The 11,558-nt window shown below is 37.6% G+C and overlaps 1 protein-coding gene and 1 long non-coding RNA gene across 15 annotated transcripts in view; one reads left to right on the top strand and one right to left on the bottom strand.

Moving 5' to 3' along the window:
• Nucleotides 1-2,338: 2,338 nt before the first annotated feature.
• On the top strand, nt 2,339-11,522 carry LOC140002444 (uncharacterized). Its single transcript, XR_011809037.1, has 2 exons — nt 2,339-7,041; nt 8,291-11,522. It is a non-coding gene; the product is annotated as an uncharacterized lncRNA (long non-coding RNA).
• MARCHF1 (membrane associated ring-CH-type finger 1) overlaps nt 4,451-11,558 on the bottom strand; it is a 295,689-nt gene continuing 288,581 nt past the window's right edge. For all 14 annotated transcript variants that reach the window (XM_072037339.1, XM_072037344.1, XM_072037340.1 and 11 more), the window contains one exon: nt 4,451-8,652. In XM_072037339.1, the coding sequence (XP_071893440.1) occupies nt 8,351-8,652 (302 nt within the window). In that variant the 3' untranslated portion in view covers nt 4,451-8,350. The remainder of the gene's footprint in view (nt 8,653-11,558) is intronic.

Here is an 11,558-nt window from a genome sequence, read left to right as displayed (position 1 = left end):
AGCTAAATAAAACTTAGTATTTTGTGTCCTTACCTCTCATACTGTACCTGCTCTTTAGGACACAGGCTTCTAAGTTGACAAATTGCCCATCCTGACTAGTGCAGCACATCTTCATTGGTCATAGAGCAGACAAGACTCAGGCACCTATTAGAAATACTTTGTGGGGGGGGAACCCTTACCTTTTGCTGGTAGCAGCAAGCATAGATGCAAAAAAAACAGGAGGTTTCCAGTTAAACAGCAGACCCCCAGTTACAGCTTTTATATACCCCTTGTGGTGGTGGGTGGGGTCCTTAGGAGCACACAGGTTTGTGGAAAGTCGTGATAGGCAGCAAATGGGGGTGTTGCACGGCACAAATCATTCAGCTCAGGTGTAAGGAATACACCTGCTTGGTGAAAATGTATACACAGATAATGAGATAATCAGTTAAGTGTGAAGAACTTTCACCCTATACCCTCTGAGAATCTGTCAGGAACAGAGACAGCTGGTAAGACGTCAACAAAGCAGTGAGTATTTTATGTTTTGTCAAGAGAATGAGAGAATTACACTGTTCTCTCCACCCTGTATTGAAGAAGTCAGGCCAGAAGCCAATTAAAATTCATATAGTCTGTTTTTAAATGACTCTTTAGTTTAGTTTTTTTTTTTCTGTCCCCTCTTTTGAGAAAAAAAGGCAAAGGTAATGACAGGGTGAATTTCACACCAGGACATTTCTGATTGATAGGCCAGGTTAGTTTGCCTTGTAGTCACAGTTCAGATGTACAGTCTGTAGAAATTGTAGCACTCATAGCTCAGTAATCACGAGGAAATATATATTCTTGATGGATGAGCTTTCTAGTGCTCAATCCCTAATGCAGTTCTGTGTGTTAAACAGGGCTCTCTGTCTTGGTAAATAGTTAACAGTTCTCTGAAATTTGACAGATACTTCAGGGTGTATATTTTTTTACTGTGTAGCTGTGCAGCAAGTTTTACTGCTAAGTTTTATTCTGTTAACAGCTGTATTAAATTTTTCCCTTTTTACAAAATAGGTCTGTGCTATCATTTCAAGTTTTAGGAAACCAAATTCCATAGTAATAGGAAATTAATCACAGTCCTTCTTACATGAATATATAGAGAAAGCTGAGTAAATGTAACAGGCCTGAAGCAGGAACAAGTGATCCAGTGCATCGTCATGTGGACTGCAAGTCTTGAGCCTGGCTGGAGGCCTTAATGCTCTGACACCAGCTATAGCTGTAGGCCATCACATCACGGTTTTGTGTTTTAGAAATGAGTGTGCTGAAGTTCAGAGCATGTCTTTGACATTTTTCTCTTTTTTTCTCTTGTTAAAAAACTGTAGTGGAATTTATTGATTGATTCCGCTTGTTTTGATTTATAAATCCTGCAGTGCTAAACTCCAGTAGAAGCTGAACCACAGTAGGCAGTAAGTCTGAACTAAAGCTGTGTACATGTTTGTTCAGTGGTCTGACAGATTTTGCCTTTCAGAAAGCTATACCTTCAAGTTTGTCTTTTAGACACCACCAGATGTACTTTGAAGTTGGAAAAATTGCTGTCCTACCACACTTGGTAAAATACTGAAGTAAAATGAGCACTAAGATAACTACAAGTTTTAACATGTCACTGTGATAACAGTCTGTTAGGCTGGCATTCGGGTGAATGCTTTAAAAAAAGATTATCACACAAAGTTATGGAGTACGAGACATTTTATATTCCTTGAAACAATTCACTAATAAGGTATTATAAAAAAAAATAGTTGTTACTTTTGTGGTTGATGTAGTCAAAGATTTTATTTTTTTTAATATTGCTCACACTTGAAGAACATTTGCGATTTGGACTTCATTGAGCTTTGTGGGTTTTCTCTCTTGAAGTCCACGTGTTCACTGCTTGTTTAGCTGTCTTTTAAACTATCTTGTTGACCTGCTGCATAAATAATGAAAAAGAACTGTGTTCATCTTTAACTTTTTATATTGAATTATCAGAAGAAAAAAAATGCATTTTTAATTTCTGCACTCGGAATGTTTGTGCCTTAGGTGAGGGGGTTAGAGGGAGTATTTTGCCTTATGCTACAGAGACAAGATAGTGGAATTTCATACATCAGTTTCATAATCCTATCAGTCCTGCACTTTAGGGTTTTGCATAGTGATGAGTTTGTTCTTTGTGCTAGAAAAAAAAAGGATGAATGCTCTCAGGAGTTCTGAATTTTGTTCTCTGCTTCTTAGAAATCCAGAAGGCAGTTGGCTGTAATGGCTGGAATAGCAAATATGGCTGTGATGGTCCCTGTTCTTACAAATTTGCTGTGGGGGATACCTTGAAATCCTGCTTACTTGTAAGGGTTATAAACTTTAACGTTAAAATCCTCTATTATAATTCTCTGTAAATGACTGTGGTGTGGTTTTTTGTTTGTTTGTTTGTTTTGTTTTTCTGGTATACTTTATTCTAGCTAGCCTTGGAGAGCTGAGACCTCTCTGAGGAGCTGGCTGAATTATATTCAGACTTTCTCAGCAGCAGCTGAGCTGTGCTCTGATTCTAGAGCTTAACATACTGACGGTCTCAGCTGGAATGAAGCAGCTGTCTTTGATTCCAGCAGTAATCTGATGTTGTTTCATGTACACTAAGCAAATAGCTGTCAGTTGTTGATTTAAGAAACAAAACAAAAACCTGTCCTTCTCAGGGATGGCTTTATGCACTGGATTAATTAATTTACCATCCTTTAGTGTCAGAAACAAACGTGGCTGAATTAAAGGAATGGTTCACTGTGGCTTTCTGGTCTGCTTCACAAAGCCGTTTCTAAAGGGATGCGACTACAGCCATTCCTGATGAGGAAAGGCTATCATGCAGTTAGGCATTTACCCTGGCTCATTATTGTACTTTTTTCCACTACCAAAGCACATGCTGATCCTTTATGGAATGTTGCTGTGTGCAACAGGATGCAACAAAGCAAAAAGGCAACATATACGAACCATTTTATGGGCCATTCCTGAGTAGTTCAAGAAATAGAGAGTACAGTACGTGGGTTTTCGGTCTTTATTGGAGTAGCACTCATATGCATCTCTGTAATGACTGTGTATGAAGACAGAGTCTAGAATCCAAAAATGTTGGATTCCAACTGGAAAAAAAAGCCATTGCTAATTTAGCTAACAGACTTACTTAAAAATTACTTTGATCTTCCATCATCTTTGCTTTTTGTTTGTAATAGTGCTGATTGTTGTATTTTTGTGAGTGTGGTTTTGGCTTTTAGGTCAAGATCTATTTGAGGTTCAGAACGACCTCAGTATTTTATTTGGAGTTGGTGGGGGAGCATGTGCGTAAGTGCTGTGTAGTGTGGTTCTTTGTGTGAATGTGGAAAACAAACTGAACAGAAATGTGTTCTGCGATCTAATGGTACCCTCTGATCAAGGGATTGTAACTACCTCGTGTGCAAAGCAGAAAAGCATAGTGGACAGAAAAGCATAGTGGACAGAAAAGCATAGTGGACCAATGTTCCCTGAATTCTAAAAATTAATGTGGCTTTATTTTTGTATATGGTAACAAAAATGCATTTTTTTATTACTAGAATTTCTTTAGTTGTGCTGTTTCTTCTGTGTTGAATCTTGTAGAGATTCATGAATCTGTATTTGATTTAAATGGTAAGCTAGTTAGGGCAGATTTAACAAAATGAACAGTCTGTTGGATGTAGGGAATATAATCTGTTGGAACACTCTTCCTGTGGTTTGACCATATTCTTAGCAGGCTCCAGTCATTTGATGATCTATTACAGCTAGAACAGTGAAGACTTGAAACTCAGCCCACTTTCTCCCCAGCTGAGAATCTAGGACAGCTTTAGGGGTAGGTGGATACAGTCCTCTTCAGAAAACTAATTACGTAGTTTGGCTGGAAGTTGTATTTACCAAGACAGATAGGATACTTTCTTTGGTTTTATTCTGTAGGATTTTTATGAGAAAATCTCACAAAGTAGAATTGTAAAATAATAAAAAGGACGCCTGATCCATTCTGACAATCTGAAGTAGGATCCTTTAAATCATTTAGCTCTGTGATGTTTGTCTAGCCCATCTTTAAGGATTTCTAGTGTAGGACGTTACAGTCACATTTAACTGTTCAGTCCAAGGCACTCTGCTCCTTAGACGTTTCTTCCTCCTGGCCTTGCTGCAGCTGAAACCTCGTTGTCTGTTCTGCTATGGATGGAAAAAGTTGTTTTTGGCATTAACGCCTGTTCCTACATATCCCTTCCCTTCTGCAATTTAAACAACCATAGCTCTTCTCAAGTGTTTTTGTACTCTGAGGTGTTTTCTGCCAAGGCGCGGTACCCAGAGCTCGGCCTGCCAATCCAGCAGGTTTGTCAATATTGAGTGTGCCGCTGAGTGCATTGTTCACATTGTGTGCAAGAGCATGGTGTCGCCAATTCATGTTCAGCATGCGATACTCTATAAACAGACTGACAAATGTAGAATACTACAGAAATTTGGGTCATTTGTTTAATACAAATACATTTTTTTCACAACAATAAGCAGATATATTACTCTTGTTTCCCTTACCTTCTGTCTTTCAGTACACATTCAGCCACAAAAACATACAGTTTTTCTTTTGCAAAAGAGAGGGAATTAAACAAGTAACACAAACTTGTAGTTCCAAATATTATACACAGTAAAATATTTTCATCATAGAGTAAGTGTCATTGCTTTATTAGAAATTATAAATAGTTTGTTCTGGTGATGGGGAACTTACTATTTTTTTCTACACAAAAAAAAAAAAAAAAGCACTGCTTTCAGATAAAGCAGTGTGTGAATGGCACAATTGGACTAGTTGAGAATCTTCATAATGCTAATGATAGTCAGAAGTGGTATATTTACGCCAGTTTGAAGTTAATTTTGTAATGCTTATATCTTAAATCAGGAGAAGAAACGTGCATACCCACAGATTAGATAGAAGTATCTTGCTTAAAATTCAAGATCTGATCTCACACCAACTTACTTCCACCTACCTTTATTAAAACTTTGCTTAAACAGGAATGCAGATTAAATTCTTCTCAGTAATGGCAGCTTGGAGCAAGGCTCTGCCGTTGTTGGGTTTAGCCAAGCTAAACTCCACTGTCAGTGTGTTTGCCTGAGATGCACTGTGGCTACACAGGTAGCTTGATACTGATCTTTATTCAATATCTTGTACCTAATTTCATTTAAAAAATCTTAGGATGTATCTTAAAACTTTCAGTAAGCTAGTTTTGCAGCACAGAATCCTGTTAATACAGAAAATTACCCTTTTTGTGGGAACAAAGAATCATTGTTTTATAAGCAGCTGCCCAGGGTCTGTGTTCACGCATCATCATTACTCGTGCAGACCTGCATCTAAGGCATGTTGGTGTGAATAGATCCTTGCTGTCCTGAAGAGGTCCCGCCCTGCTACAGAAACAAATTCCAACCCAGCATGAAATCCCTGAAAGCTTTAGCATATCCACTGCACCTAAAATGAGAAAGGGTGCATTGGCTAATACTGTAATCCTTAAAGAGTTTAAAGACTGCTTCCAACCTGCTGTAATCTCTTTTGCTGCCGACTTTAGCAGACAGTGTCTCATTTTGCTTCTTTTTCTGCTGTCTGAATAAATATTTCCAAGGGAGAGGACGAATTTCAGCTGAAGTCTTTTTCCGATTCTTACATTTAACTTTAAGCTCAGTTGCACATGAACTTGAGTGCCACAACAGTGTTTGGAAGTTGAAACTTTCAGTATAAAATGACTGCAAGTTGTTCTGCTGCTTTCTCTTCAGTGTGTTTTAAAAATGTGCAGTAATCTTGCTGGATGCCATACATCTGTTTTCAGAAGCCTCAAGTACTTTTTTTCCTTTATTTGAATTCTATGCTTGTTCAAGAAAAGAACAGCGTGAATTAGTCTCCAGTAAACTGTCAAAATAGGGGATAAAGTACTTTCAATGGGGTCATGATATTACAGCAGGCTAAAGAACAAGCTGGCTAAAGAAGCAGGGTTACTGTCACTTAGATGACAGCAAGAAACTTTCTGATCATTTCAGAAAGACCTTAGTTGTCTTCCACAATTTTTTTTTGTCAGTCAACTATGCTGTGATTCATCAGGTTTTATTGTAAACAAAATTCCGAAGAGAATGGAGATGCAGCTAGTAATTTTAAGTGTCTAACTTGCTTCCACTATAATGAGATTTACTTGTTAATGAACAGGATTACACTTTTAGAAATGATGTCTTTGCAGATTATTTTAAACACATGCAGTTATGAGGCATTCCTTAGTACTGGCATGGTTTTCTGAAGACCTTGTAAAGTCTCCTCCACAATTATAAACAGAGAAATGATTTGGTTACTCACATACCTGTTTTCAAATAAGAAGCTGTTACATTTCCAATTCTGCAAATGGATAACTGGAAAATTATTTTATATGAAGAGCAAGTGGCATCATTTGAAATGGCTTGAACATCAATCCAACTCACCTGGAGTAACTTACAATATTAATACGTATTTCAGGTGTATTCAAGCACCAAGATTTTGTGTCTGGTCTGGCCAGATGACAGTCACTCACCACCAAATTACACGAGCAATTTCAAAACAGGAATAAAATGCTCTGAAAAAGACACTTTTTTTTTCCTTCTAATACTGCTACTTCCAGTAGTCCCTGAGCCTTTAAACCATTAAACACATTCACAAAGAAATATCTAATAGATAAAATCCACTACATCTTAGGCCCAGCACCCTTCATATTTGGAAGGATGTGATGACTCACTTAACTGGAGATGTTTGAATATGTGAGGAGGAGATTCACCATTAGAAATTGCAAGACTGTAGAAGGCTAGTCTGCTGGCGATTATGGCAGATTCCCCCTCTGAATGAACCTGTGCTCTCTACTCTCTTTACTCTGGTTCTTTACTTGCTTGTTTGCTTTTCCTTGTTTACCTAAATACAAGACCAAAAAAGAACTTTAAACTTTTTTTTGTTTCTTTTTTAATATATATTATGTTCAGGCCCTGGACTTGTCCAAGCCAGCATGTAACTCCAAGTCAATACCTGCTGTCGTGCCCTGATGGTAAACATCACAGGTATGAGTAGCTAATCACAAAATGTGTTCTTCATGTAATTCAGCCTGTTGGACACAGTATTATATCTACATTCATTCATCTATTGCACCCTTTAATGCTATTCACACCTCATTTTTATATGAGAATGCTCAAAACATGAAATTAACAACTCAACTGTTGAATCTCTAATACCTCAAGTTTACCTGTACAGAGGGAATCCACTGATGTACTTTTCTTAGTCAGGAAGATAAAAACTAACTTTTCAGAGCAGGGAGACAAAAACTACCATCCTTTCAAGATATCTAAGTATATTCTCTTCTCTCTACCTGTCTACATCATGAATTGTAAAAAATAAAACCCAAAATACCTTTCATTGTCCCTGTGTCATCTTTTCAGAATTTGATAATATGCAATTTACTTTTGTGTGATTTTGCAGTAAACAGCATTTTTTCATTTATAGTTTTGCCTCAAAACTTTATATATCCAATTTATGAAAAAAAAACTAATTCACTCTTACAGAATAAAATAAACAGCTGAGCTGCTGTTCTAAATGCATTATCTACAATTTTTCTCCTCCCCATACTTGTTTTGCTGACAGCTATAGTTAAAAGTATCTACATCCTATGGAGATGTGAGTTTATACTGGTTGGAATTGCTTATTTAAAAAAAATAAAAATCAGGCATATTCAAAAACAGTGCTACCCTTCAAATGTTTCAAATATTCTTAGTTGACACAGCTGCCCAAACATTCAGGCTCCCCTGGAGTCACACGGACATACATCTGTCACTTCACGAGGCTCAGAGTGGGTGCTGTGACACAGCTCTTTATACCTTGGTTCAGTTAATGCGCGTCACTTGAACAGTTCTTTCAAGTGTGTCTTTAAGAGCATAAATAGGAAATACAACTTTTAGTAGTAAATAGATGAACGGTTTGGTTTTGTTTGTTTCCTGTAAACAAAATGGTTCTAGCAGGTCTGTGTCTACTTGCCCAGCCATCCTTTTTTTTTTTTTTTTTTTTTGTATAATAATAATTTTAAAAGTAATGCTGTCGTGTTGGTTTGGCATTGTCTGTTAAACCTGTCCTCTATTGCACTTTCTACACTTCCACTTTCACAACACTTGCTGACTAGCTGAGAAACTACTTCACAAATGGTCACATTCCATACAGTAACGAGTTGCCTTGCTGGATCCGTTTTCCTTCTAGGGTTTTGGTTTGTGTTCTTTTGTTTTTTAACTGAAAAAATGCACAGTCATTTCTACTCTCTTTCAGCATTAGTAGTGTAGAAAACACTACGCCTTATTCTGCAAGGAAGAAACAACGCTGTCTCTGTCAAACTGGCATCACCTCAGATGTCATTTCTTCAGCTGCCAGCTGAGAGTTTGTACCTGTCTGTGCTACTGGCACCACCACGGCATCTTTGACGTCTGAGCTGTGCGTGCATGAAGAGTTCTTCTCCTCCAATTTTTTGGCGGTGTCTGGGCAGTTCTGAACAAAGATCACTCTGTTGTAGGCTTTCAACCTGCGCCACAGCTGAACGTAAACCTTGCACTGCACGTACATGAAGACGAGGCCCCCTGTGAATCCAATGGCCACCACCACGAGTTTTGTCCAAAATGGCCATTCAAGGACACCTTTGAAATAAAACATTTGTATTTATTACTGTTGTTACAATGGGTATCGAGTGCTTAATATCAGTAAAATGTTTTGAAAAGCAGCCAGGTGCTAAGAATTCCCAGATATGTACATGCTAGTGGGGTGGCTGTGGCTCTAGTGGAAAACAACAGCTGTTTCCTATCCCACAGGCAGAGGGCCAGACAAGAAACTACATCCGACTCCCACTCTTAACTGACTTCCCCACAATTTGGTCAAATAACAAATTCAAGACACGCTCATAACAGAAGCCTAATGCTTGATATGATTTTAAAAAAAAAAAAAAAAATTTTCATCCTCACATTCAATAGTTTACTTAAGCAAAAATACAAGTACCAGAACAGAGATAAATGAATGCCTAGAAACATTATGCACATCTTTACCAAATTTTTTTTTTTTTTTTTTTTTTTTTTTTTTTTTATCATGCTAGAAGCATGACAGTGTTTATGGTTCCTGGAAGACCAACATTTATGATACTACCTGGTTCTAGCTTCCTTCTGAGGACAGGGCACAGTAAAAAATAAATAAATAATGGAAAGAGCTCCAACTCTTCCATCATCCATCTTCCTTGCGCTGTCTTTTTCCTGCTCTTCTGTCTGTGCACCCTCCCTCCCCTCCCCCAAATCCATGTATATCAAAAAGGAGAAGTTTTATCTCTGTGCTAAAAGGGTATCTTTACATATCATTGATCTTTATCACTTGCACTGAATAAACAGCAATCATATTGATATTTACAGAAAAAAAAATAAGGATGCTGACACTGAAAAACTAGAGACGAAAGTATTTGAACGTGGTTGTAATATGACTAATGTTAAGATGATTTGCATTGGCCTACATGTGGTCTTACCAATTTGAAGGAACAAACAGTTGTATTAAGAACAGCCTTCCTCTCATTAATTCATGTCACCGTTAGCTGCTTTTTTCAGTGATTCAGTAGCATAATATAAAGGAACAGCTACCATCCTTCCCATTACTTGCTGCCTCATTACATTTAAGGATTATACACAAGAGTCAAACCTCTGTGTTTAGCTGTCAGTCTTTGAACAACCTAAATAGTTTTACTGGTCATACATGGAAGGTTTCTGACTAATCTTTTGCTCACAGAGTGCAGTATTCAAGGTGCCTTTCAGGTGCTGTATTCAACCCTAGACCTGGTAACCCAGAATCCTCAACAGCAAGTTTTTACTTGTAGCCAGCTGTGAGGCTCGTATGGATCTGGCTACCTCCATTACTGTTAAACAAGGTAGGAGCTGGGCTTTTAATTAAATAAGCAACTAGAGACCACAAGAATACTAATTATTGCAAAAGCTCTAAGTAGCTCTCAGTCATCTTTGTTGATTTTTTAGGGTGAAGAATCATCCAGAACATTTGGCGAACACTGAATTGCATACAAGTCATAAATACATTTTGAACCTACCAGGATTAATTAACATGATCCTTATACGTTTTATGTAATGGCAAATATTAATGCTAGCTGTTTTGTTGTATAAATCCAGCTAATCCACAGCCTGTACCTTTCTCCTTTTTAATGAATAGGGTGGTTTATGTTGTACTCATAAGTAGAACTTCAAAGCCATTCCTAGTCCTGTCCTCAGGGTGTTGGGGGATTTTCTGTTTTGTTTTGGAGATGCAAAGCAGGGCTACCCATTTAGAGAAAAGGCAAAACAAGACTTTGTATTATACGTTCATCTGTGACTTAGTGAGGCTTGTTACTTATTTTCCTCACATAGGCACGAAAGGCAAGCATCAGGAGTATCATCAAATATTTATCTAACTAGCACGGCACAAAGCTCTGCCTGTTTTGTTTTCTGTGTTAACTAGAGAATACAGCACAAAGCTGGAGTCCCTCTACTAATTCCTAAAGTCAATCCAGATCAAAAAGAAAATCTTATCAATCTCCTTATGATAATCATATCTAAGACATGAATTTAAGACCAAATAGACTGAGACTTAACTCAAACTAAATGCAGAAATGCAGACTTGAAATGTAAAACAGTAGATCAGCTTGCAATATAGTTTCCACACACAGTAAGTATACTCCAAAATGGAGCCTACTTAATTCTAGTATTAAGTGTAAATTATCTATCCATCCTTTCCAAATACATGATAAATCTTGATTTTAAATTCTCTGGTTTTGCATGCAATAAATTAGAACATGACTTCCATGTGATCAGACTTTAGGTCAAGGAATAATACACCTGAACGTGACAGGCAGAACAGTTTTTGATTAGCACTAGCAGGGGAAGCACTGGATGAGAATCTTCCCTGAAAGGTCACTGGGAATGTGTCTTCACAAGTGTGAGTTGTTGCTCTAAGGTGAGAGGCTGTGCTCTCTACCTCAGCTGGCACATTTCATCTAACTAGAGAAAGAAAAGTACAGGCTAGCATCATCACTCCAGTTAGACTCTGCCAGGCCCTGAAGTAAATGCTTCTGAGAAATTAAATCAGGTAGCTTCTTTCTCTCTTTCTTTCTTTCTCTTTTTCCCTCTCTCTCTCTCTCTCCCTCTCCCTTTTTTTTTTTTTTTTTCCCTCTTGAAATCACAGAAATGCAGGGGTTGTAAGGGACCTCGAAAGATCATGTTCAATTTTATCCATGTAACTGAATATTTTGGGACAATGTTTGCGGCAGTGTTCTGAGTTCTGAATTTCAGGATTGAAGATAAAAACTGTCTATAAACTAAGGCTAATAAAAGAAGCACTTTGTTTCTGCTTTGTTAATATAGATACAACTGGAACATGGTCTCTTGGAATTTCTTAATAGGAAGCTTGTCAATAAAAGGGTTCTATCCTGTTTTACAGGATACAGAGGTTCAAGTGGATAATATAAATAAATTGATATTTTGTGAACTGAGCTTGCACTGGCTTTGATTTTGGCTCATCTTTTTTT

Source organism: Anas platyrhynchos, chromosome 4 (assembly GCF_047663525.1).
Source record: "Anas platyrhynchos isolate ZD024472 breed Pekin duck chromosome 4, IASCAAS_PekinDuck_T2T, whole genome shotgun sequence".
Classification (NCBI taxonomy): Eukaryota; Metazoa; Chordata; class Aves; order Anseriformes; family Anatidae; genus Anas; species Anas platyrhynchos.
Note: the sequence above shows the minus strand (reverse complement) of the source record. Positions and strands in the feature narration are given on the sequence as shown.